We start from the raw sequence: 27698 nt of genomic DNA, 5'->3' as shown, positions 1-27698 counted from the left end.
TTCGTTTATTTTGATAAGCAAAATGGACTTAACCTCGTGGAATTTACTTTATGCTTGCCTGCTGCTTATGACTTAAACCAACTTAACGATTTGTATCTGACCTTGCTACAACAAATTCCTCTATACGTTTGAATTATAAATGGACAAGTTATGCACAATAAAACAGTGTTTTTCTACACTTAAGTTATACTACTGCAACATTTGCTCGTGAACACTTGGCCAAGCACAAGACACCCAGACCCCCTGTGGGACTGACCTGCACCTCTATATCTAAAATTAAGAGCAAACCTCAAGTTGCATTAATCTTGAAACTCTGCGGTTATTTATGATAATTGTAGCTAGTTAGGATGCATAACAAAACTGTTGCATGAGGGAAAAGAAATATCCAAAAACTGAGATTTTCCAGCACTTTTGTTTCTGACTTTCTCACAGATTGAATTATTTCTTAGGTAAGACTGATTTTTGTTAATTCTCCATATGGTAGAGTTAATGAGAACTTGGAAATACCCAACTGCAGTCTTACTGGTATCAAAGAGTAAGAGTACTTACTGGGATACAGCCTATAAAGTTGTGAATAGAATCAAATAAATATTTCTGCAATCATGCAATGATCAAACTAAACTGGAATATTTTGCCCAAGGGAAAAAATGTGGAATGCCCAAATCTCCCCTCAAAGAATTGCAAATCAGATTAGCCAGACAACCAACTTCAAACTCAGAATGGAGAACACAACAGTTCAGAAATACTGGAGATCACAGCAGGTCAGACAGCATCCATGGAGAGACAGCAAGTTAATGTTGAGCCTGGGCATGGGGGTTGGAATAAGGGAAGGGGCCATCAAGAAGTCAGGGGAAAGTACAGCAATCAGGTAGGTAGGTCAGTCAGTCGGTCATTGATAGTAAGTTTACTATTCAGGATAGCCAGGGACAGTGAAAAAAGAGGGAACAGACTTCTAGTTTATTTCAATGAACGAGGCCTGACTGGCAAGGCAGATGAGCTCAGGGGACTTGGACATAATAGCCGAAACTTGACAGAGAATGGCAGGACTGGCAGCTTAAATGTTCCAGGATACACAAGTACAAAGGAGGGGAAATTGCCTTTTTATAAAGGGAGGACATAACAGTACTTACAGAGGATATTAAGGGATCAAATGAGGCTATATGGTTAGAACTTACAAACAAGGAGGGGATGGTCACTTGGTTGGGATTGCACGATAGACACATTGGTTGGAGATTTTAATTTCCCCTGTATTTACTGGACCAGAATGTAAAAGGTCCAGATGGGGTGGAATTTGTCAAATGTGTCTAAGAAGGTTTCCTAAATCAACATACAGAAGGCCCTATTGGGAAGGGTGCAACACTGGTCCTCCTTATAGAAAATCAGGTCAAGCAAGTCATGGGCCAGTCGGACAGCATTTTGGATCCAGTGACCATAACTTTTAGTTTTAAGATAGTTAACAATAAACATAAAAGGTAAAAACAATGACTGCAGATGCTGAAAACCAAATACTGGATTAGTGGTGCTGGAAGAGCACAGCTGTTCAGGCAGCATCCAACGAGCAGCGAAATCAACGTTTCGGGCAAAAGCCCTTCATCAGGAGACAGGTCCACAGGTTAAGATGCTAAACTGGACCAGGGCCAATTTCACAGCCATTAGGCAGGATCTAGCAGAGGTCAACTGGGTAAGTCTGTTTGAAGGAAAAGGAATGACTAGCAAATGAGAGTGTTTTAAAAGTATGGCCCTGTTAGGGTGACAGGAAAAGCTAGCAGGTTTAGGGATCCCTCATCAGCAGCTAGCTGATGAGGGATATTGATGCTCTGGTGAGGAAAAAGTCGGCGGCATTGACTGGGTTTAAGCTATCAGGCTCAAGTGAATCCCTAGATTAGTATATAAAAACAGTGTAAAAGCACATTTAACAAGGAAATCAGAAGAGCAAAGAGGATAAGAGATGGATTGGGCAGATACAGTTAAAGATAATCCTGACGTTCTATAATCTATACTAACAGTAAAAGGGTGGCTCGGGAGAGAATAGTCCCCTTAAAAGATCAGTATCGTCATCTGTGTGTGCAGCCACAGGAGATTTGGGAAAATTTTATTGGAAATTTTTCCTCAGTGTTTACGGCGGAGAGAATCATGGGTGCCAAGGAAAGAAGTGAAACAAGCAAGGACTGCATACATATTACCAGAAAAGTGTGTCTGCAGCCTTAAAGCACATTGAGGAGGATAAATCCCTTGGGCCTGATTAAGTCCATCCTTGGATGCTGAAGGAGGCTAGGGAAGAAATTACATTGATTTTTGCCTCTTGCCTCATCATCTTTAGCCACCGGTGAAGTTCTGGAGGACTGGGGAGGGTGGCTAATGTGTTCCATTGTTTAAGAAAGGTAGCAAAGGCAAGCCAGGGAACTAAGGCCAGTGAACTGGATATCAGTGGTAGGCAAGTTGTTGGACAGAATACTGATGGACAGGATCAACCAACATTTGGATACTCAAGATCTGATTAGGGATTGTCAACATGGATTTGTGCGCAGGAAGTCATGTCTACAAATCTTTTAGTTTTTCAAAGGAGATAACCAAGAGGATAGATGAGAAGATGGCAGTGGATGTTATCTATATGGACTTTAGTAAGGCCTTTGACAAGGCCCTGCATGGCAGGCAAGTCATGAAGGTTAGGGTTGCATGGGATTCAGACAGAGCTAGCTAATTGAATTCAAAATTGGCTTGATGGTAGAAAGCAGAGGATGGTATTTGAAGGTTGTTTCTTGGATTGGAGGCCTGTGACTAGTGGTGTGCCACAGGGGTTAGTGATGGGACCTTTATTTGTTATTTACAGAAATGATCTGGATGTAAATGTACAAGGCATGATTAGTTAGTTTGCAGAAGATACAAAATTAGGACATATTACTGATAGCAAGGAAGGTTATCAAAAAGCAGAGTGTTCTTGATCAGATGGGGAAGTGCACTGAGGGTTGCCAATTAAATTCAACGTATTAGGTGTTGTACTTTGGAAAGTCAAACCAAGGTTGGACTTACACAATAAAGTCCTGAGGAGTGTTGTGGAACAGAGACCTAGAAGAACAAGCATATAGTCCTTTGAAAACAGCATTACAGGTAGACAGGATGGTGAAAAGACATTCAGCATGCTGGCTTCATCAGTCAACACAGTACAGAATTGGGACATTATGTTACAGTTGTATAAGTGGTCGGTGAGGCTGCACTTGGAGTGCTGTGAACAGTTTTGGTTATAGGAAGGACATAGTTAAACTGGAAAAAAAAAAGAGAGCAAAGATGATTTGAGGATGCTGCCATGTCTAGGAGGCATGAATTATAGGGAGGTTAGCCAGGATAGGACTTTGTTCCTTGGAACATAGGAGAACGAGGGATGACCTTAATTTGAGGCGTTTAAGATTGAGGGGCATAGATAGAATGAATACACAGTCTTTTTTTAAAAACCAGGGATGAGGAATTGAAAACTAGAGGACATAGGTTTAAGGTGGGGGTGGGGAGAGAGAGAAGATTTGAGGACCTGAGGGGCAACTTCTTCGGAGTGGTGTGTATATGGAATGGGCTGCCACAGACAGGTGGTTGAAAATAGGTACAATAGCAACATTAAAAACAACATTTGGATAGATACATGGATGGGAAGGGTTTAGAAGGATATGGACCAAATGCAGGCAATTGGAATTTGCTGAGTGGGCGCCATGACCAACATGGACCAGTTTGGGTCAAAGGGCCTGTTTCCAGGAGAAAACATGTTAGTAGTTTACATTAAGGGATCAAAAGGTGAGAATGGCAGAACAACTGTGACTCCTGCCAGACCTGAAAGGAGATAAGTGGGGATGGGGAGGGGAGGACACGATAACAGGCTAAAAAAGAAAGGAAAGAAATAGTTCACAATTTTAAAAAGGTGTTGAATTCAATGCTAAGCCCAGAAAGCTGCAAAGTGCCTAGTCTGAAGATGAGATGTTCCTCCAGTTTGCACTGTTTCATTGGTACATTGCAGCATATTAAGGATAGACATGTGAATACTTCAGCATGCAAAGGACTACCAAATGCCTCCAGTCGATGTGCAAGCAGGACCCTGGACTTTCCCATAGCTGGTCATTTTATCAGCATCCTGCTCACATGTCTATCCTTGACATGCTGCAACATTCCAGTGAAACAACACAAACTAGAGGAACATCTCATCTTCAGACAAGGCACTTTGCAGCCTTCTGGGCTTAGTATGGGGAATTCAACACCTTCAAACTGTGAACCATTTCTTTCCTTTCTTTTACTTATGTCCTCTCCTCCCCATCCCACTTAAATCCTTTCAAGTCTGGTAGGAGGCACACCATTGCTCTGCCATTCTCACATTGTGATTACTTAAGGTAAACTAACAACGTTTCTCCACCAGGACCCTAGACTCACTACCACAAACATCCTCCAACTCAACCCCCTCCCGCCCCCTTTCAAAACTAAGTGCTTTCCCCCCACGCTTCACTTCAGCTCTGAAGTCATCTAGACTCAAAATATTAGCTTGCTCTCTCTCCATGGATACTGCCTGATCCAGTGATCTCCAGCTTTTGTTATTTTCAGTACAGATTCCAGCATCTGCAGTAGTTTATTCCTTCAGAAATACTGGACTTGCCAGAGGCAGATGCTATTACTGTAAAAATCATTTTTATGTGAGAATTTATCAGAACACAGAAATTCAGATGAAAAGGTCTTCATCCTGCAGAAAGTGGGGCTCTATGCCTTCAACAGGAACCAGTCTACCAGGAGAAAGCGAGGACTGCAGATGCTGGAGATCAGAGCTGAAAAATGTGTTGCTGGAAAAGCGCAGCAGGTCAGGCAGCATCCAAGGAGCAGGAGAATCGACGTTTCAGGCATAAGGCATGAAAAAGGGCTTATGCCTGAAACGTCAATTCTCCTGCTCCTTGGATGCTGCCTGACCTGCTGTGCTTTTCCAGCAACACATTTTTCAGCTTTACCAGCAGTCTACTGTTGATACTGACCTAGACTGATACCTAGACAGAACGCAGATGGCTGCTTTGAATGGTGTTGATAATGGTTTGCTAATGGAGAACAAACTTTTAGTTTTGTCCAATTTTCAGTGGGGTAGTTGCAAAGTATAGTTATTCAACAGCCTTGTCCCCCTTCTGGAGAAAGCTGTATGCATCAAACGTTCATACTAAAATCACACACACCAAGTGATACTTAATCAAATCATCTGTATCAGTTATCAGATTCTCACCAACAGAGCTTAAAAATGTACTTCTACATTAAGTGTAAAGGAAACAAAAAAGTCAACATTCTAGCCATCCAATGTAGTCAAATTATGGAGTCAAAGCCCCTCAAAACTTTTCTGAAAATGAACTTTTTTTTTTAAAAAAAAGGATCATAGGCCATAACTAGTAAAAGCAAGCCTAAATAGTGAAAGGACAAACAATAGCACCTTTAAAATTGAGAAACTTCTATCCAAAACACATTCAGCAAAAGACATTTTGATACAAAAAGCAACCATACCTGGTTCATCGTTTTTTGGTACCAGCTCTTCACTTTCTGTTTTATTCTCAATTATTGGCTCATCCTCATCCGATAAGACAAGGAATGCTTCCTCTGGCAAGTTGCCATTGCACTCCTCTTTTGTTGGGGAACTGCATGGAGAGGTGTCCATCGGCTCTTCCTGCAAGTCTTTCAATGAACTGTCCTTTGGTGATGGGGAATCCACTGCCGGAATAATTCCTTGATTATTGGATAAGTCAGCGTCCTTCTCTGGGGCCAGTTTCTCCAAAATAGGGATTATTTCTTCGATTTCCAATTGGTTGTTCTCAGCCAATTTGTTCTCATTTAATTTGTCTTTTGTCGCAATCCCACTTTCAATCTCTGTACACTCCAGCTTAGAGCTTTCACAATTATTTTTCTCTTGCACAGATTCTATACTACTTGTTATTGCCTCTTCACTAATGTCCAATGAACTTTCATGGTCTTCCTTTTCTCTCACTGAGGAAGATGACAACTGTAATGTAAGGCTAGTTTCATCAGATATTTTCTGACTCCTGCTGTCATTAACAGAAGCTGGCCTTTCCTTCTCTGAAGGACAGAGAGAATCAGAACCTGATTTATCTGCAAGTAAAGAATCCTGCTTCAACTCAACAGACTCTGGTTCCACAGTATCATCTACTTTGCTCTGAACATCCAAAATATGGGTTTCTGTACTCCCAGTAGAAATCTGTTCATCCTTAGCAAGTAGTGGTATCAAGTCCATTTTTTCATCTTGTGAATTTAAATCCCCATCTTCATTAAGACATTTTTCAGCACAGTTTAGTTCATGTGCTTGTGCAATATTAAGTTCATCAATGGGGTGGCTTTGCAGTTCCTCTGGGCCTAGCCTCACATCATTAATACTATCAATGTCAGTATCATCCATGCAATTAGTATTTAGTGAGGATTTGTTGTCAGAATCTCCATTTTCATGTCTACCATTACACAGTTTAGTTTTGGTCTCTTCATTTGCTTTTAAAAGTTCCTCCCTGCTTTTATAAATTGCCTCTAGCTGTTGTCGGTCACTTGCACGCATCGTTTTTCTGGCTTTGAAGACTTTTTTTGGAAGGTCTTCACTGGTATCCATCTCAGAATTCCTAAAGGCAAGAAAATTTTAAAAAAAGAACTAACTGAGATAATACTCATTTTAGTAGAGCCAACAGGTTAAGACAATTAAATAATTGCACATCATTTACTTTTGGCAACAAATAATAATAAATTCAAAGCATACTTCGACCTACCCAATATAGTCTAAACAGTCAGCATATTCCTCCGCTGTATCGGATCCCAGGAGGACCAGTTCCACCACAGAACATACCAGATGGCCTCCTTCTTTAGAGACTGGAATTTCCCTTCTCCTCCTCTTTCTCTCTCCCCCCCCACCCAGTGGTTGAAGATACCCTCCAACATCGCTCATCCAAATCCCACACCTCCGACCTCAAACCCCACCCCTCCAACCATAACAAGGACAGAACCCACCCCCATCCTCACTTTCCATCTTGCCAACCTTCGCATAAACCGCATCATCCGCCAACATTTCCTCCACTTCCAAACGGACCCCACTAGAGATATTTCCCTCCCACCCCTTTATGCAAAGGCCATTCCCTCAGTGACTACCTGGTCTGGTCACGCCTCCCAACAGCCCATCCTCCTGTCCTGGCACCTTCCCCTGCCACCACAGGAATTGCAAAACCTATACCCACACCACCTCCCTCACCTCCATCCAAGGCGCCAAAAGAAGCCTTGCACATCCAAATTTTTATCTGCACATCCAATGTCATTTATTGTATCCGTTGCTCCCAATGCAGTCTCCTCTACATTGGGGAGACGGAATGCCTCCTTGCGGAGCACTTCAGAAAACATCTCCAGGACACCCGCACCAATCAACCCCACCGGCCTGTAGCCCAACATTTCAACTCCCCCTCCCACTCTGCCAAGGACATGCAGGTCCTGGGCCTCCTCCACTGCTGCTCCCTCACCAGCTGACACCTGGAGGAAGAAAGCCTCATCTTCCGCCTTGGAACACTTCAATCCCAGGGCATCAATGTGGACTTCAGTTTCCTTATTTCTCCCCCCCCCCCCCCCCCACCCACCTTATCCCAGTTCCAACCTTCCAGCTCAGCTCTGTCCTCATGACCTGTCCAATCTCCCTTCCCACTCCACCCTCCCCTCTGACCTATCATCTTTATCCCCACCCCCATTTACCTACTGTACCCTTTGCACCTTCTCCCTAGCACCCCCCCCCCCCCCCACCCCCATTTATCTCTCCACCCTGGAGGCTCCCCGCCTCCATTCCTGACGAAGGGCTTTTGCCCAAAATGTTGATTTTCCTGTTCCTCTGATGCTGCCTGACCTGCTGTGCTTTTCCAGCACCACTAATCTAAACTCTGGTTTCCAGCATCTGCAGTCCTCACTTTCGCCGAGCATATGCAATGCAATCAATGCAACCCTTTAATTCTTGAGACAAAATAATCTCGTGAAGTCATGTTTTAGAATTACCAAGTTAAAATCCAATATAAAAGGTAATTTTGAGCCGAGTACTGGCAGTTTTAGTCTAGCTAGTAACCACAAGAATTATATTTTCAAAATGAGTAAGGTGTTGTAGAGTTTTAGATTAGCTCAATACACATTGATAACAAAAGCTAAATCAGCTTTAGCTATGTTTAAATTTACATTTGTTTCAATATCAAACTCTAATGTACAATGGTCTCAGATCAAAAATCACAGCAAGATCACCTGGAATTCTAATCATATAAGATAGAGAACAAAATTACAGAAAGGCAATAATACAGCAGGTAAACAAGTTTTAATTCCTTTGCCTGGAAGGACGAATTTACTGGCTTGCTTTAAGGAGAGCAAATAGCTGCAGTTATTTACACTGTCGTTTTTAACACAGTACAATTAGTTTGTAAACTTGTGGTGTGCTTTGGACCAGGCCAAACTCATTACATTTCAATAAAGTAACCCAGGTCCCAACTTTACACCTGCTTAAAACAACTAGCAAAGTGGATATTCCAGCAGAAATGGCTCTGGTCAAACCTCAAATTTTGAATAAAAGCAGAATTTATTTACAAGATTACTGAATCAAACAAACAACACAAACAGAATACCAAATAAATTAACCTGAAAGCCCAACAGATCATCCAGATACTGTTCCAAATACTTGGAACAATCCCCATAAACACCCCTTGGCACCAAAGGAAAAATCAAAACATAAGGTCTTAGAAGATAGTGGTCAGAAAGAAAGCATCAGCCTGGACCTGCTTCTTTGGGTCCAGCAACCTTTTCGACATGACTGCTAAAACAAAACCAAATGAGAATAAAACTGAGCTGGGAGAACTGACCACTCCCTTTTCATTGTGCAAGAGAGTTTTTTTTTAAACACTTGAAAGCATTCTGCCTGAGGCAGTATCTGTAAGCTATTTTCAAATTGGCCCTAAAACCCTTCAACCCTTGACTTTGAGTGTGTCATTTATGACCTCTGACAAAAACAACCAGGGCAGCATAACCTTGTTAAAGGAGCAACTTTGTCACTTGATCAGAAAGCAAGAACACATAGCACCTACAAATGTTGGGCATTCTTTGAATACTGCACCCTGTGATTATGATACTCCTACAGCTATGTTAGTTAGGAAATTCTTCTAAACTTCAGACACTTGTTACATTGAAGGAGCTTGCTAATCTCCTTCAAAAGTCAGAGACTTATTGGTACAGTGGCTAGCAGTGCTACTTCACTGCACCAGGAACCCGGGTTAGATTCTAACAGGCACTATCTATGCAGAGTTTACACATTCTGTGTCTGCATGGCTTTCCTCTGGTTTCTTCCCATAGTCCAAAAGATGTGCAAGTTAGATAGACTAGTCTCGTTAAATTGCTCAAGTGTACAGGGATGTGCAGGCTAGGTGGGATATGAGGGTTACAGGAATAGGACAAGGGGAGTGGGTGTGGAGAAGCTGCTTTTCGGAGGGTCAGTGTGGACTTAACGGGCTGAATGGACTGCTTCCACAATGTAGGGATTCTATTATTCTAAAATCTAAGGCATTTCATGTGAGGAGTTACAATGCAAGCCAGTTCAAGCCTCCATTACCACATGTGAAAAAGTTGAAAATTTGCAATAAATTAAAAGCTTTTATCATACTGTTTCTGGTACTAGTTTAGAGATTACAAAAATTTCATAAGCTGGTGTGAACTCATGATCTCCGGATACTAGTTAAGCAACATTACTACCCATAGCTACACTTCTTTCTGTTGAAATCAAATTTATCAAGTGCTGGAATCAAAGCAATGCAACATATTCTTTATGATACAGTTTCAGATTGAGGGGTCATCTTTATGGTACAGTTCTGATTACTTTCATTTCCCAAAATGTGCGCAGAAATTCAAAAAACATTACAAGCTTGAGGGCATAAAGAAAAATTTAAGTAAACGTCAAGTTTTTAATTATCTGAAAACCTGAAATGTTCATTATTCTTCGCCCGGTTCAGTCGCCCCACCATCCCATTCATGTGAAACTCTGAACAGAGTTAGAGTTATCACTTCAAACTACACTTTTTTCATTCTCAAATCGGTTGAAATCTGTGAGCCTTCGTTATATAGTTTATGTTATCTACCTAATAAAACGGTGTTCCATTACTTCCAATGTTTCAATGTCCTTCTCAGAACATAAAAAAATTTCCACAGTAGTCCAATTGTGATCAAATTAAAATAAAATAGATTCACCAGAACAGATCAATGAGAACAAGGCATAGGAAGCTCAATGCAGCTTTTGATAGCTGATAATACTCTGTTCGCTAGTACATACCCTCCCAAAAATCAGTCAAACTCAAAACATCCAAGAACAAAAGGAAAAAAGCCTAGTTATACCACTGGATTCTTGGATTCAGCAGCTACATAGTTATATAGAGATGTACAGCACGGAAACAGACCCTTCAGTCCAACCCATCACGCTGACCAGATATCCCAACCCAATCTAGTCCCACCTGCCAACACCTGGCCCATATCCCTCCAAACCCTTCCTATTCATATGCCCATCCAAATGTGGCAATTGTACCAGCCTCCACCACATCCTCTGGCAGCTCATTCCATACATGATACATGTACCACCCTCAGCGTGAAAAAGTGGCCTCTTGGGTCTCTTTTATATCTTTCCCCTCTCACCCTAAACCTATGCCCACTAGTTCTGGACTCCCCGACCCCAGGGAAAAGACTTTGTCTATTTATTCTATCCATGCCCCTCAAGTTTTGTAAACCTCTAAGGTAACCCCTCAGCCTCCGATGCTCCAGGGAAAAAAGTACAGCTGCTAGTCCAAATAAAAAGTCGACCTTCAAGAAATCTCCATTGTCTATTTTAATCAGAACATCAAATAAAAGCAGGGAAACCAACTCAATGAGGACGGACAGTTGCCAATTTTTACCCCGCCATTCATCGTCCTTTTGATTCATCAGTTTAAAACTGTCCTGATTCGCATCTTACCTAATTTATTCTGTAACTATTGAAGTGTCACCTCAGATTATAGATGGTGAAAGAATAGGCTGATGTTTCTCCACTGACTTTTCTAGTGACAGAACCAACATTGAAATATGGATTTTCACAAGTGGTTAGCACCAACATAATTTCATTGTTGCAGCTGAGTAGTTCCTGAATAGCTCAGCTTTATCCACCTAGTGGAGGTGCCGATGTTGGACTAGGTCAAAAATCACAATACTGGTTATAGTCTAATTGAGACTTAAAATTAGAAGATAAGAGTTTGAACCAGCGGTTAAGAAAAAAGTATGCACATTTGGCAAATTGACATTTATTCATATCCTGTCCAGTACTTATCAATGCACATTTTGTATTGGTTACATTTGCTGCCACAAAAGCAGACTATGCACTTAACGTGCATGAGGTTGACATGCCTGTAATCTGAGTGATGTCCCAGGTAGCTGTTTGCAATGAAGATGGCGAGAGTCAAAAAAGTGTGGTGCTTGTAAAGCACAGCAGGTCAGGCTGCTTCTGAGAAGCAACATCGACATCTTGGGCAGAAGCCCTTCACCAGGAATGCAATGAAGATGGTGTGATCAAATTCAGACATTTCATTGTCTGCCCCCCACGTATTAGTTATCCCTCTTGGCTTGCGGCACGTGAGGCAGGGAGCAGGGAGGGCAAGACAGTGAAGTATTAGAATCAGGGTGGCAAGGCATCCAGAGGGCTCAAAAAAATGCATATATGATAATAATGTCAGTAATGGGAAATACTGAATTGCTGTACCAGCCTAGTGTTAGGATTTAAATTTATACAGTACCTTTATCAAGATAATTATTAAACATGAAGCCACAAAAGATACCAGGGAGGTACATCAGTTTTAAGCAGCATAGTAAAGGATATATTTGAATGCAGAGGGGTCTGGATCAGTGTGGTTATCCTGGAGGTTTGCAAGTTAACAGGAGTCTGCAGAAGACAGGGATAAACTCACCGAAGGATTTAAAACAAGATAGGAATTCAAAAATTGAGAAGCTTAAAAAGGGGAGTGAAGTAGTCAGTAAATACAGGGATAATGAGTAAATGATTTAGCCGTATGCAGTAGGTAAAAATAGCAAATAATTGTTACACAGCACAGTTCCACAAACAGTGAATAATTGAACAATTTTGACAGACAAATGCTGGTCAGGAGATTTGTCTAAGACACAAAGTTCACACTGCTCTTCAAACAGTGCCACTGATACAAAGTATGACAATGCAATAAGTCATCAGTACTACACGAGAATTCCATCATGGAAAAATGTATCTAACTGCCATAATGGAGATCAAACTCTCAATAGTGTTCAAGTCATATACTGACGCAGGAGGGTGGTGTGTGTAACGAACGAGTTGACAGTGCAGGTGTGTACAACTACAACATTTATTCACGGGTACATGAATAGGAAGGGATTAAAAAGGGAGATGGGCCAAATGCTGGCAAATGGGACTAGATCAGTTTAGGATATCTGGTTGGCATGGAGAAGTTGAACAGAAGGGTCGGATCCATTCTGTACAACTGACTAGGCTTGCTCAAATGGAGAGGTCTCACATGAAGGCAACTGATAATAGAAAAAAAACACTCCATGAAGTAGTTAACATCTTTAATAAAAGAATGGGCACAAAATGTGCATATCTCTAATCAGTGGCCGCATAAGTAATATTGAGGCCAGTGGCTATACTGGATTTACCTACCAAGGAGAGGGAGGACAGAGTGACTACCCTGACATCAAGGCAACATTTGATCAAGTGGGATCAAGAAGATCCGACAAAATGGAAATCAAATTGAGAAATTAGACCACTCTATGGATTGGAGCCGTACTTCGTACAAAGAAGGATAGCTGATGGTTTTGGAGGATGACCATTTTAGTTCCAGTACACACAGTTCTTTGGGCCTAGACCCAGTCATCTTAACTGTGTGGATGCTAACTGATGATTGGAATGTTCAGTTCCATTTCACACTTCAGGTAGGAAAACAATCCATGCCGTTAAGACGTGGACAACTTTCAACCTTCGGCTGAGAAACGGAGGTAACACTTTTGCCAGACAATTTTCAACATGAGACAAATCAACCTCATCTCCATGACACTCAAATAGCACTGTGGTTTTAACACCCACCAAAAACAAAGAATTGGTCACCATCCAAGGCAAAGTAGTCCCAACAGCCCACCTGCCAACATAAATATTCACTACCCCTAACACTAAGTGGCAGAAGTGCACAAGATATACTGCAGCAACTCACTAAGGCTCTTTTTACAGCACCTTCCACCTTTTGAATACTGCGTACAGTTCTGGTCGCCACATTACCAAAAAGGATGTGGATGCTTTGGACAGGGTGCAGAGGAGGTTCACCAGGATATTGCCTGGTATGGAGGGCGCTAGTTATGAAGAGGGGTTGAGTAAATTAGGATTATTTTCATTAGAAAGAGAGAGGTTGAGAGGAGACCTGATTGGAGTCTACAAAATGAGGGATACAGACAGGGTAGAAAGCAAGAAGCTTTCCCTAATTCCAGGTATCAATCTAGTAAATTAAAACAAGTAACTGTAGATACTGGCAGAATCTGTGGAGAAAATGCAGAATTAATGGTTTTGGATCAAGTAACTTTTCTTTAGAAATCCACAGATAATGCCTGCCCTGCTGAGATTCACAAGCAACTTGTTACCAACCTAGTAAACTTTCTTGGAGCAGCCTCCAAGGCATGTACATCCACTCTTAAGCAGGAGAGAAAAATTGCATACAGTTGAGAGATCAGGTGTCAACCAGACTCTAACTGAAGCATAAAATCAATGCATCTATGATCTTATTAGCCATTTCTTTTAAGATGAAGGATGAAGTCTGTCTGGAATTGGACCTTCGGTTTGACTCTCCATCAGTTAGAGAAATTGCAACCACAAGGGAAAGGAATTTGAGAGTTACAAGTTTGCCAGGAAAGACCTAAAGAGAGCGCCAATGGGAGCCAGGAGGGGACATGAGCAGTCGTTGGCAGATAGGATTAAGGAAAACCTTAAGGTTTTCTATACGTATATCAGGAATAAAAGAATGACGAGTGTAAGATTAGAGTCAATCAAGCATAGTAGTGGGAAGTTGTGCATGGACTCAGGAGATAGGGGAAGTGTGAAATGAATACTTTTACCATCAGTATTCACACTAGAGAAAGAAAGAAAGAGAATGTGGTCAAGGAGAATACAGAGATACACGCTACTAGACGAGATGGGATTGAGGTGCATAAGGAGGCAAGTGTTAGCAATTCCAGAAAGTGTGAAAATTGATAAATCCCCTGGTCTGCATAGGATTTATCTTACGATTGTCTGGGAAGCCAGGGAGGAGATTACCAAGCCTTTGACATTTACGTTGTCATTATCTACAGGCATAGTGCCAGAAAATTGGAGGATAGCAAATGCTGTTCTATTGTTCAAGAAAGGGGGGCGGGGGAGGTGCAGGTAGAGACAACCCTGGAAAACATAGACCTGTGAGCCTTAGTTTGGTTGTGGGTAAAGCGTTGGAAGAGGTTTCAAGAGATAGGATTTATAAATCCTCTAGCAAGGAATAAGTTGATTAGGAATAGTCAACAGTTTTGTGAACAATCCCATGTTCCTAACCATACCCTGAGTTCATCTGCCTTTCCCATTAGGTGTCTTGCATTGAAATAAATGCAGTTTATCAGTCCTACCTCATTCTCTGCTTTGTTCATACCTGCCCTGTTTGACTTGCTTCTTTTGCCAACTGATATTTTTCTTCATTATTTTCCTGGGTCCCACCTTAATAGTTTAAATCCTCTAAAGCAGCTCTAGCAAATCTCCCTGTCAGTCTATTAGTCCCCTTCCAATTCAGGTGCTTTATGCAGGTGAACCCTTCTCCCCTCTACCAGCTCTTCAGCCACACATTCATCTGCTCTATCCTCATATTCTTACCCTCACTAGCACACAGCCCCCAGCATAACTACCCTTGAGGAACTCCTTTTTAAATTCCTGCCTAACTTCTTATATTCTCCCTTCAGAATCTCATCCTTTTCCCTTCCTACGTTGTTAGTTCCAATGTGTACAAGGACCTCTGGCTGGCACCTCTCCCCTTTGAGGATATTCTGCACTCATATCATTGATCCTGACACGAGGGAAGCAACACCACTCTGATTTCACGCTGTCGGCCACAGAAACATCTGTCTGTGCCTCTGACTAGAGGGTCCCCTATCACAACCTCCTTTAGAAGCTTTTTGAAATAGCAATATGCTTATTCTAAGCATTTTTCCAATAGTTCCCTTAATTATCTGGCACTGCATCCCATGACCCATTTCTTAGCCTAGCACGCTAGTTCACCCCAGCCACCTCAGCTTTCGTGCTCATGCAGTAGTATGTTTAGACCTAAAACAAGGGCAACTGTCATGACCACAGGTCAGAAGTACTATGGCCATCTTGGCTTGTAAAATTCATATTTTGAAATTACAAAAGGGCTGATACAATCAAAAATGAATGGACGCAAATTGATTTACTGTCTAGAGACTGCCCTATAGAATCACAGAATCCCTACACAGTGTGGAAGGAGGCCGTTCAGCCCAGAACCTACACTGACCCTCCAAAGAGCATCTCACCCAGGCCATCCCTACCCAGTCTCCGTAACCCTGCATTTCCTATGGCCAATCCATCTAACTTACACATCTTTGGACTGTGGGAGGAAACCTAATCAGACACTGTCGAGAACATGCACACTCCACACAGTTGTCAGAGGCTGGAAACGAACCTGGGTTCCTGGTACCGTGCGGCAACAGTGCTAATCAGTGAGCCACCATGCCACCCCTAAAAAGGTGTGAAGGAACTTCAAAACAGTGTTATGGACCACAACAGACCCCCTCAAAATATTTCAAGACAGCTTAGACCCTAACGTTTTTGTTGTTTTAAGCAGGTTTAAGGTGGATATTCTAGGAGTGATGCAGCTGGTCAAACCAGTTTGAAATGAAAATTTAAGCAAACAAAAGAAAACCAGATTTAGAGTAGTATAACTATTTGAAAACTCAACTGACGTGAAAACTCAAAACAGCTGTTCAGATTTCCTGCAACATCCCATAAACCCCCCTTGGTAAGAAGGTAAATTCAAACACAGGTTATTACAAGAGAGAGATGTCAGAGAGAGGATCAGCATGGAACTGTTTCTTTGAGTCCCCAGCTAAAACCAACCCAAAACTAGGAAAAACCCTGTACTGGGAGAACTGGCCACTCCCCTTTCATTATACAAGTGTTTAAAAGAACCTGAAAGCCTTTTCTGATTGTTGACTAAGGAAGCATCTATTAGCCATTATTAAAGTAGCCAGTTCAGACATTTCGGCACCTCTGCCTTTACGACCCCTCAGAAAAAACCAAAGGACAAAATAACCTTATTAAAAAGGAGCAGCATTGTCAGATAAGCAGAGTCAAAACACACTGAACTATGCTCCCTTGATACTATAAAAAAAACAGGCTGACAACCCCCCCTGCTCAAAAGCACACCACCTATGTATTACATTCCACAATGCATTTTACCCTTTGACGAATACACAAGAACAGAGGTTTAAAAAGTCAGCTGCAAATGTCTTCTGGAGTGCAACAGTTGGACTGAAATTCTCCTGTGCTATGGGCTAAGATGCCCACTTTTTTAGCTTGGGTTCAATCATTAACATACTGTGAAGCTCTGTACTAACCTCTGTATTACAGGCACAAGGGACACATTCAATGCTAAGTCAGAAAGCTAGCAAGCCAGACAAAATACAAATTAAAGGACTCATCCTGAATGCTCCAAGTTAGCCATGGTTGAAAAAGAATAAAAAACAATCTAATCTCCATCAACCGACATAACCAAAAGAATTTTAAAATCAGCTGTTGAACTACCAATTTCAGACCCAATCTTCTCTTTAAAACTGGATATAAAATTCAATCTTCTGTGGTTACCACTATCTAGAGATGCCTTTGTTCACAGGTCGTGTAATGTGACATAATTAACAATGACAAGTGTAATGAGTTACATCTGATAAGTTTTAGAAGTTTGTTCAGGAGAACAGACACTGCAAACTATCCTTAAAAGCAATCATTTTATGCACCATGTCACTCAACCATTGAGACACGTTGAACATTTATCCAACGACAGTTCAATATTCCCAGTATGGCAGGAAATGGTGACCACAAAAAAGCGAAATGGCAGAGTATTGACTGGGAATTATCATGAGCAGAGTTTACTAATATATTAAATATTTGTTCACAACATTCTCAAATCCTTTATCCTCATCTGAAGCAAATTATTTCAGATGTAGTTTAGAAAGATGCAATTTTTGTTAATTGCACGTACGGGCAATTGGAGAGGACCCACACAATTTATTTGAATTTTTCTGTATATTTTTCAAAAAACATGCGGCGTTGACTGAATCTGGTCAAATCATCCAGTGTTCATATCAAAGGTCCATATTTCTTTAATTGTTTAATCTATGATGCTCCTATCATGAATATTCTGGAACTTAGAATTGTTTAAACCAGAACAGTCACAAGTCAGGAACACAATTTTTTTTTCTACTTTTATTTGGTGATTCTATGATTCTAACTTCCTTCATGAACTGATTACTTTTCAATTCTTCCACTCTGCTGTTGAGTGTATCATTCAAATTACTTCAGCTACAGAACACAGCATTTTTGGCCGGCTCAGTGTAATATGCTTTTTCTATCAACTAGAATTAGCTTTAGTTTCTCTTATATGTCGGTCACTGATGACAATAACAGTGTATACATTGCCAAATTTTAAATGGAATCTTCTAGGAGAAAAGGTGAGGACTGCAGATGCTGGAGATCAGAGCTGAAAATGTGTTGCTGCAAAAGCGCAGCAGGTCAGACAGCATCTCCTGCTCCTTGGATGCTGCCTGACCTGCTGCGCTTTTCCAGCAACACATTTTCAGCTTTACATGGAATTTGCAATATAACAATATTGGTGTGCCTTTCTGTAGAGGATTGTGAAAAATAGGTAAAGCAGTGTTGCATCTGCATCTATAATTGCTTCTGCAAGGTGACGAACTAACTTACACAATTGTATAATTGTTTCAGCAAAGAGCTGAAGTTACAAAGAGCTGAGTTAACTAAAACTTGCATGCAAAAGATTAGGATGAGCAACAATGGAATGTGTTGTTATGGACAAGTAGATAAAGGAGGAAAAAGAACACTCAGCCATGCCAGCTCAGATTGCCCTCACATAGGCACCAGAACAAGCCAAGTTAGTTGCAAATGAGGGATAAAACAAACAAGAGTGAGGGGCGCCAGGCTTCAAGAAGTAAACAAGGGCAGAGTGCAGCTAGGCAGGGGCAGAATACAATAAGGAATTGTATAGGTTTGACATGTAAAATGCTAGGCCAATGAAGTAAACAGTGAAGTACCGAGAGAGTCTCAAACTATATAAACTGCAAAGAAATTTTTGGATCAGTGTGCCTACTTGTTAGCCACCCGTCTTGCAAGTAAGTTTCAATAAGATTTGCTGCTTCAGAATTTGACTGACTGAAATTTACTGGTACGCGAGCTTTGTTTCTCACAGGATCTAACAAAAACTTAGGAGATAAGACGTGGCCAAGGATGGAAAATTTCAAAAAGGAAGCTTTTGTTAAGTGGTAGGTATGAAACAGAGAATTTTGGAAAACATGTGCCAAGAGTAGACAGAAGACCCTGCTAGTGATAACTGAAGTGTCCATAAACTTTAAAAGAGCAGACTAGACTATGAGAGGAAGGACACAAGGCAAGACAAGAAAGTATTGCAGAGGTAGGAAACAGAATTTGTGTAAGGATTTAGAATAGGACAAAAGAAAATGAAGTGACAATGGACAATTTCCTGTGAGAAAAAACAGAAGTGCAGCTGGCAGTATTCCAAATGAATTGAAGCTTACACAGTGAATTTTTGGACAGTGATAGAAGGCATTAGAAATGCTAATGCCAACAAATCAAAGCTGCAAATGAGGTGAAAAATCTAGCATTATCTTCTTACGAACACCACAAGTAACCTTCAAATCATACAGCTGTACAGCACAGAAACAGACCTTTGGTCCAACTCCACCATGCCAACCAGATATTCTAAATCAACCTAGTCCCATTTGCCACACTTGGTTCATATTTTTGAGGAGAAAGTGAGGACTGCAGATGCTGGTGATCAGAGCTGAAAATGTGTTGCTTGAAAAGCGCAGTCAGGCAGCATCTAAAAAGGAGCAGGAGACCTGAAGGGCTCATGCCCGAAAAGTCGATTCTCCTGCTCCTTGGATGCTGCCCGACTTGCTGCGCTTTTCCAGCAACACATTTTCAGCCCATATCTCTTTGAACCCATCCCATTCATATAGCCATCCAAATGCCTTTTAAAATGTTGTAATTGTATCAGCCTCCACCACTTCCTCTAGCAGCTCATTCCACACACACAAACATTTTATAGATCTAGGATGAATAATTAGGAATTTTATTCATGTAAATATTTGTCGCAGCTGCAAAAAACTTAATTTATTCAAATAAGTGTACATTACGCCTCCACTTAATAAAAAGTGTTCAGAAAAATCATACCTAAAATCAATCTAAATTAACATTAATTCTTATGGAAACCTATCAAAACTGGATCTTGGGTTCTTGTGGTGCTGTATTTTGTCCCTGCCTGTCCAGAATGCCTAGGTTCAAGATCTATCCTGGAGGTACATCTTAACAGATCAACTAAAAACTGTTTCTTCAGACATACAAGTTGAAGTACTGCAAGTACTATGCTTTCCTAGCCAAAGAATTTGCAAAATAAAAGTGACTCGATAAAATTTGTATACAAATTTGTATTATAGTTAATCAACACACACCTGCCTCTTTTTTAAGCTATCCTTCGGGTTCTTAATGACAAACTAGCACGGTGGTTAAATAGGTTTGCAGATGGATGACATCCAATGATTTGTGGACTCTGCCACAAAAAAGCAAAAGGTAATGGTTTCAGGAGAACGGTGGCTTAGTGGTTAGCACTGCTGCCTCACAGTGTCAGGAACGCGGGTTCGATTCCAGCCTCGGGTGACTGTTTGTGTGGAGTTTGCACATTCTCCCCGTGTCTCTGTGGGTTTCCTCTGGGTGCTCTGGTTTCCTCCCACAATCCAAAGATGTGCAGGTCAGGTGAATTGGCCATGCTAAATTGCCCATAGGTGTTAGGTGCATTAGTCAGAGGGAAATGGGTCTGGGTGGGTTACTCTTTGGAGGGTTGGTGTGGACTGGTTGGGCTGAAGGGCTTGTTTACACATTGTAAGGAATCTCATCTAATTTAGAAAAACAAACCTTGACTTTAACTGCTTGGCACCTCAGTTTACAGGATGTTGATGTGGAGGGAGGCTGCACCATGTTGTTTCGCTGCCTTCCTTGGCACCATGAATGCCTCCATGCAATCGCTAGTTACACTTTGTGGTGTTCATTACAAACCAAAGTTTCACTAACACAGCTGGGAGTGTGGAAATCACTCCAGCCCAGTTAGCTATGATCATCTCAGATTTACAATCCTGGCTCTGAAATGCCATTATCTTCAGTTGACCAAACACCAAAAGATAACACTTTGCCTATGATAAATGCATTTTGCAACATTTAAAAATATAGAATCCACAGAATCGCTACAGTATGGAAACAGACCATTCAGCCCAACAAGTCCACACCAACCATCTGAAGAATATCCCATCTGGAACCCTCCCTGGCCTATCCCTATAACCCTGCAATTCCCATGGCTAACCCATCGAACCTACAGAATTCTGAACACTGAGCAATTTAGCATGGCCAATGCATCTAACCTGCACCTTTTTAGACCATGGTGAGAAACTGGAGCACCTGAAGGAAAACCATGCAGACACGGGGAGAAAGCGTGAACTCCATATTGACAATTGCCAGTGGCTGGAATTGAACCTGTCTCTGGCACTGAGGCAAATGTTAACCACTGAGCCACCCTAGTTAAACAAGTAGATTTCTAATTTAAATATTTCAGTAGATTCTTGGCTCAGGCTTCAGAGCAATAATACTTCAGTTGTTCTATCATGTTGCACTATTATGTACGATAGTTGACATTTGTTAAATTAAAAATCATTCAAAAATGTTAATACTGTCTACAATGCCTTCAAAAGATTTATGCTTCTCAACATAAAACTTTGGTAAAATTTTAGGCAATGCTTTGGTCACACAACCATAGTGACTCCTATGTATTAAAAGATATTTACTACTTAAATGCAGTATTAAAAAAAAACTTAATTTCCAGTAGCTTAAAGTTCCACATGCTTGCCACTGGGTGGTGCTATGTGGCACTTTTGTCATTCCCAGCTTGGCCTGAAATTTATAAAACATTTAGTTATAAAACACTAGGCGCTCCTGGCAGAGCCAGCATTTCATATTAATCCCTAATTGAGAAGCAAGTGCTAGAGGGCAACTTCTTGAACCACTGTTAGAAGCTACAATGGAGTGGATCCTCCAACTCAAGGATCTGCGCATTGTTCAAATTTTAACATTAAATCTATTAATTTAAATCGTTCTACTACTGGCAGCATATTCAGCTGTCCAGACCTGCAGCTTTAGATTTCCCTCCTACATCTCTCTACTTCTTTCTCCTTTAACACATTCCTTAAACTCCACCCCTGACAAAGCTTCTTCCAGTGGTTCTGTCAAACTTTGATGACATTCCTGTACAGCCACTTAAAGACACTACATAAAATGGAACAGGTCATTGAGGGCTTGCTAGACTTCAGATATAGTTAAGAATTCACTACACTGCAGAAGTACTAGAGCAGTGGATATGCTAAAATTAGTAAAGTCATCACATTTCCTCAGACTAGCTTTTAAATGGTGAGCCAACCACTTCACTTACTGAACTAGCTTGTTTCAATTTAACAAGAAAAATTGAAATGGACCAGTCACCTTGGATTTCTACTGCAGGAAATAAGTAAACAGCAAGAAATTAAATGTTTAAAATGTTTTCAAAACTTCTACGCAGATATACTTTAACTTTTTTCCTAAGTTAACCACCAAAATATATTGTTTTTTAAAAAAAAATCCTGTTCGCACTTCTTTCGGAAAAAATGAATTAGGACTGCAAATCATTCGAAAGCCAGGTCTCTAACTTAAATACGCAAAGTATCATAAAAGATAGAAATTGTGCCTAAAAAAGGTACAAAAACAGAAATTGCTTAGGAATCTCAGCAAGTCAAGCAGCATCTGCGAGGAGAAAGCAGAATCAGTTGTTGGGTCCAACAAACTCAGTTCTGAAGAATTTACCAGACCTGCCGGGGTTCTCCAGCAATTTCTGCTTGTGTTCCAGATCGAGCATCCACTCAAGCCTTTGCATTCCTTTTGGATGAAAGCTGAATAAATTAACATTAATTAGAAACAATGCAAAACTTTCAATTGTTCCTAGCAATATTTCAGGCCAAGTGTTTTTTGTGAATAGAAGATCAGAGTTTACAAAGACAATTCAACCTTGTAAAATAGAATGAAGATTACAGACTTAATGGCTTTATTTCCGAAGCAGCTCTCAAGATGCTAGAGTGAAAAAGGTAATTGTTTGAAGCATATTTCTCCAGGATACCTAACCTGAGTAATTGCACCATTTTTCAATTTTTATCCTGAATTAATTCCCCTTGCAAATTAAGCAAACAAACTAGTGCCCATATTGCCACCCAACATGACAGGTCCATGCTCTGCATGTATGCTTCAACAGCTTGTTAATAGATGAACTCAGTTATACAATGATTTCAATTCCATTGTATAACTAATAAAATAAATTTAGTACACAAAAGGAATACATTTCACCAATTTACAGGACCAATCTCCACCTTATGTTTTACAAGTCAATTCAACCTGTAATCTGTCATGTATTTATTATTTGGCTTGTATATTCAAAGAGGAAAAAAAGGGACAAGACCAGTTTTCACATCTGTTCCAAACCAAGCGGTTACACTATTTAAAAAGTTTAACAGCAGTAGAAAAAGGCAAACAAACTCTCAGGCAGAGCAACTGCCTGATCTGCAAGAACATTGCCTCTAAATCAAAATTACATATATGCTCCTTATTCCACCAGAAAGCTTTTACTTTTTTACTGTATTGTAGCTTTTCAAACACTGGCAGGAATTGGAAGCAAAACAATATAAATCAAGTATGTTAGGAATTCTACGGAGGTCATTTATGGAAGAGGATTAATAATTTGACAAAACGTGTCCTGAAAATATGGCAAACTGACCCATATTCAATCGTTAAAGCCTGTACATAGAAAGTTCAGTATAATCACAAACTAAGTTTAGACGAGAAAGGCCATTCAACCCCATCCACCGAGAATAATCCTAAATTTATTCCACTGCAAGCTATAAAATGGTCCCAAGATTTTCTGGAAGTCAATCTCACATCATTTGCATGAAATGAAGTGCCTCCTAACACTGGTTATTAAATTTAAAATTCCAATATTCAAATACTATATACTTTTCATTTCAAATTTCAAAAGTCCTCCTTTTCATTCCCAAAACACTGTAGTCTGGCCCAATAAGGAATCAACTGCATGGCTTTTATCTTCACAATGTCTTCTCGATGTATTGTCAGTTATTACTGCAGGCAGCTGGGGCCTCAGTTGGTCATAATACAATTGGAGGAAGTTATGGTCAAACTGTATTATCCGGTTTTAATTTAACACTTTGCAACTCTACACAACTTCAATATGTAATGCTGAAAAAGCGAACGCCTATTTAGTTTCATCCAGGCTATTTCAACATAGTTAAATTTTATGTGCTTATTTCCTCTTGATCCAGCACTAATATGCACTCAATTTCATGTGCTATTGTGCTGTGCTTTTTTTGGGTCCAGCAGCTTCAAACTGTGCCTGACTGCCAAAACCAAATCAAACCAGAGAAAAGCCGAGCTGGGAGAACTGGCCACTCCTCTTTCATTGTACAATAATTTTTAAAAAAACTTTAAAGCTTTGTACTGGAGGCAGTATCCGTTAGCTATAAGCAGGCTGGCCCTAAAACCCATGAAAACCTAGACATTTTGGAGCATGTGTCTTTACAACCTCATGAAACAACCAAGGGCAACATGTTGAAAAAGGAGAGCATCGCCACAGGAGGCTGTTCATATGTTACAACTGTCCCTCCTGGAAGGATATGGACTGTTAAATAGTAAACTTTATATTGGAGTTTTAAAATTTAGGTTGCAAGTTAGGAGCAGGATGGATCTCCAAACAGATACATAGTCCTCCATTTGGAACTGCATCTACCCCTACTCAGACAACTCCTCAAATAGGATATTTGTTAGTTGTTAGACAGTGCCTTAGTCCATCGCAGGGGTGATCTAGAGTGGTTATAATTTTATGGCACAGAGGCATCACTGGCTAGGCTAACATATTAGCTACATATTAATGTAGGTGAGTTAATCATCACCTGTTTGAATCACTGCAGTCTGTGATGTAATTACACCTACACTGCTGCTAGGAGAGGAGTTCCAAGATATATACCCTGCAACAATGAGGGAACAGTGAATTAATCCCAAGATAAGATGGTTTATAGTTTGAAGGGGAACTCTAAAGAGTAGGACAGAACTGCAATATATTGTCACTTGTATTTATGAAAATACAGTGAAATGAGTATAGGTTGCCTCTATTCAGTGCCAATTTTTAAACAAAAATTATACAAAGAAATACTTGAGACAAGGTTAGGACAAAGTTCATCTTTTGTTCCCTCCACAGTAATCTGCATTTATGGAGTGGGAGAAAAAGTGAGCACTGCAGATGCTGGAGACCAGAGTTAAAAATGTGGTGCTGGAAAAACACAGCAGGCCAGGCAGCATCCGAGGAGCAGGAGAGTAGATTCCTGAAGAAGGGCTTATGCCCGAAATGTCGATTCTCCTGCTCCTTGGATGCCGCCTGGCCTGCTGTGTTTTTCCAGCACATTTTTCAATTTATGGAGTGGCTATGGGACGGCACCTCTGATCCAAGCCAGCCCCTTGGGTAGTGGCACACCCATGTATCTGCTGTCATGGTCCTTCTAAATTGGTAGAGATCCAGGTTTGGAATGTGGTGTTGTCAGGACCCTTGGTAACTTGCCACAGTCCACCTGCACAGTGATGGAGAGAATCACATGTTAAAAAAATGGTGGATGGATTGTCAATGAAACCAGCGGTTTTATCTTGGAGGGTATGAAGCTTCGAGTTGTATGCTTTGCAGGCAAGTTGAGTGCATTCCAAAACTCAAGATTTGTACCTGTAAAATGGTGGAGATGGTTTGGAAAGTCAAATGGCAGGTTACTTGTCACAGAATTTCCAGTTTTGGATTTGCTCTTGTAACCATTGTACTCACTGATCAGGAACTGAACCATACTGCACATAAAAGCAAAGAATTTTTTTTAAAAGCGTCTTTTCATTCAGCCCTTCAAGCCTACTTCATCGTTCAATAAGATCATAGCTGATCTGATTTTAGCCTGAACTCAACATTCCAGCATATCTCAGATAAATCTTCCATCCCCATGGTAATTAAGAATCTGCCTTTGCCTTAAAAGTTCTGCATCCAATGCCTTTTGAAGAAGGGAATTCCTAAGTTATTTAACAGAGTAAAAATAGATCCTTATGTCAGTTTTAATTGGGTGCCAACTTTTTTTTTTTACACCATGACCCCTCAGTTCTAGATTCTCCCAGAAGAGGAAACAACCTTTCAAAAATCCACTAAATTGCTTCAAGATCATAGCTTTTCATTAAGTCTGTACAAGCCACAGGCTACAGGCCCAGTCTATCTTTCTTTATAAAGCGGTTATCGCTCTTTCCAATTATTAAATCTAGTAAACCTTCACTGATATGCTTCCAACATGCTATCCCCATTTCAAACAAGTATGCAGTTTTGGAAAATGTAGGGGGTGATGGACTTTCAGGGCAACGTAGCACGAACAGCCAAGTTTCTGGTATCAAGATGGCTCTAAGGTAATGAGTGGCACATCAAGTTCCAAGCAACCAATTGTCTTGTGTAAAGGGACTCTCTAGTCAGGGGCACAAACGTTTCTGCGACAAACAGCGAAAAATCAGAATGATGTGTTGCTACCCTGGTGCCAGGGTCAAGGATGCCTCAGAGGGTGAAGAATATTCTCAAATAGGGGAGAGGGCCCAGCAGGAAGTCATTGTACACATCGATACAAACAACACAGGAAGGGAGAATACAAGTTAGGCAGGAATTTAAAAAGGAGGTCCTCTAGAGTAGTAATATTTGGATTACTCCCATGGCTACAAGCTAATGAGGGAAGGAATAGGAGAATAGAGCAGATGAATGGGCGGCTGAAGAGTTGGTGTACAGGAGAAGGATTCACATTTTTGGATCATTGGAATCTCTTCTGGGGTACAAGTGACCTGTACAAGAATCAACTGCACCTTAATTGGAAGGTGACTAATATACTCGCAGGAAAATTTGGTACAGCTGCGCAGGGAGATACGGAGGAAAGATCAATCTGAAACTGGTACAGCTGAGAAGAGTAGTGAGGCAGAACACTCAGGACAAGCCGGGACAAAGCAGAGAATAAAAAAAAGGGACAAGGTAGGACTAATAACTGCAGTTTAAGAGGTAGGGTGAGAGGGGAAAGATCTAAAAAGAGACCCAAGGAGCACCTTTTTTCACAGAGGGTATTGCATGTATGGAATGAGCTACCAGAGGATGTGGTGGAGGCTGGTACAAGGGTACAATTGCAACATCTAGAAGGCATCTGCATAGGAAGGGTTGTATAGGGAAGCAAGCTAAGCTCTGGCAAATAGGACCAGATTAGGTTGGGATATCTGGTCAGCAAGGACAAAGGGTCTGTTTCCGTGCTGTACATCTCTATGACTCAATATTAACATCCTTTCATCCTTAGTGACCAGTACTGTACACAATTCTCCAGATTTGGACTTACTAGTGCCCTGGATAACTGAAGCACAACATCTCCACACCTGCATTTAATTCCCCTTGCAACAAATAAAATTGTTAGCTTTCTTAATTGTTTGCTGTAGCTGCACAATTTGTACAGCAGGACATACCTTAGCACTGCTGCCTCACAGCACCAGGGTCCCAGGTTCGATTCCAGCCTTGGGAGACTGTGCAGACTCCACACAGACACAGACAGACATTCTCCCAGAGTCTGCATGGGTTTCCTCCGGGTGGTCAGTTTTCATCCCACAGTCCAAAAACATGTGCAGGTCAAGTAGATTGGCCATGCTAAATTGCCCATAGTGTTAGGTGTGTTAGTTAGAGGGAAGTGGGTCTGGGTGGGTTACTCTCCAGAGGGTCAGCGTGGACTTGTTGGGCCGAAGGGCCTGTTTCCATACTAAGTCATCCAATCTAATCATACCCCAGATCTGTCTGCGTCTCAGAGCTCGACTTCTCACAATTTGGACAATACTGTGTGCTGCTTTCTAGTCTCTGCCAAAAATGGACAATTCCATACTATCCACATTGTGCTCCACTTACCAGATCTTTGCCACTCGCTTAAGAAGCCTACAAAATGTTATATCCTCTCCACAACTCATTTTCCTATTTGTTTTGAATCCACAAATTCAGCTACCAAACCTTAAAATATACATAAAGACTTTGAAGAAATTGAAGAGTTGAGGCCCAGCACTGACCCATGGCACCATGCCAGCCTGAAAAAAAACTCTCATTCCTATTATTTGACCTGTTATCAGGAAGCAACCTCTATGCATGCCAAAATGATACTCT

At 41.0% G+C, this 27698-nt stretch overlaps 1 protein-coding gene across 14 annotated transcripts in view; it reads right to left on the bottom strand.

Moving 5' to 3' along the window:
- LOC140489255 (activating transcription factor 7-interacting protein 1-like) overlaps nt 1-27698 on the bottom strand; it is a 184702-nt gene that overhangs the window by 91315 nt on the left and 65689 nt on the right. For all 14 annotated transcript variants that reach the window (XM_072588615.1, XM_072588616.1, XM_072588617.1 and 11 more), the window contains one exon: nt 5506-6620. In XM_072588615.1, coding sequence (XP_072444716.1) covers nt 5506-6620 — 1115 coding nt within the window. The remainder of the gene's footprint in view (nt 1-5505; nt 6621-27698) is intronic.

The sequence above is a fragment of the Chiloscyllium punctatum genome, chromosome 18 (assembly GCF_047496795.1).
Source record: "Chiloscyllium punctatum isolate Juve2018m chromosome 18, sChiPun1.3, whole genome shotgun sequence".
NCBI lineage: Eukaryota > Metazoa > Chordata > Chondrichthyes > Orectolobiformes > Hemiscylliidae > Chiloscyllium > Chiloscyllium punctatum.
This window is presented reverse-complemented; position numbering and strand designations above follow the sequence as displayed.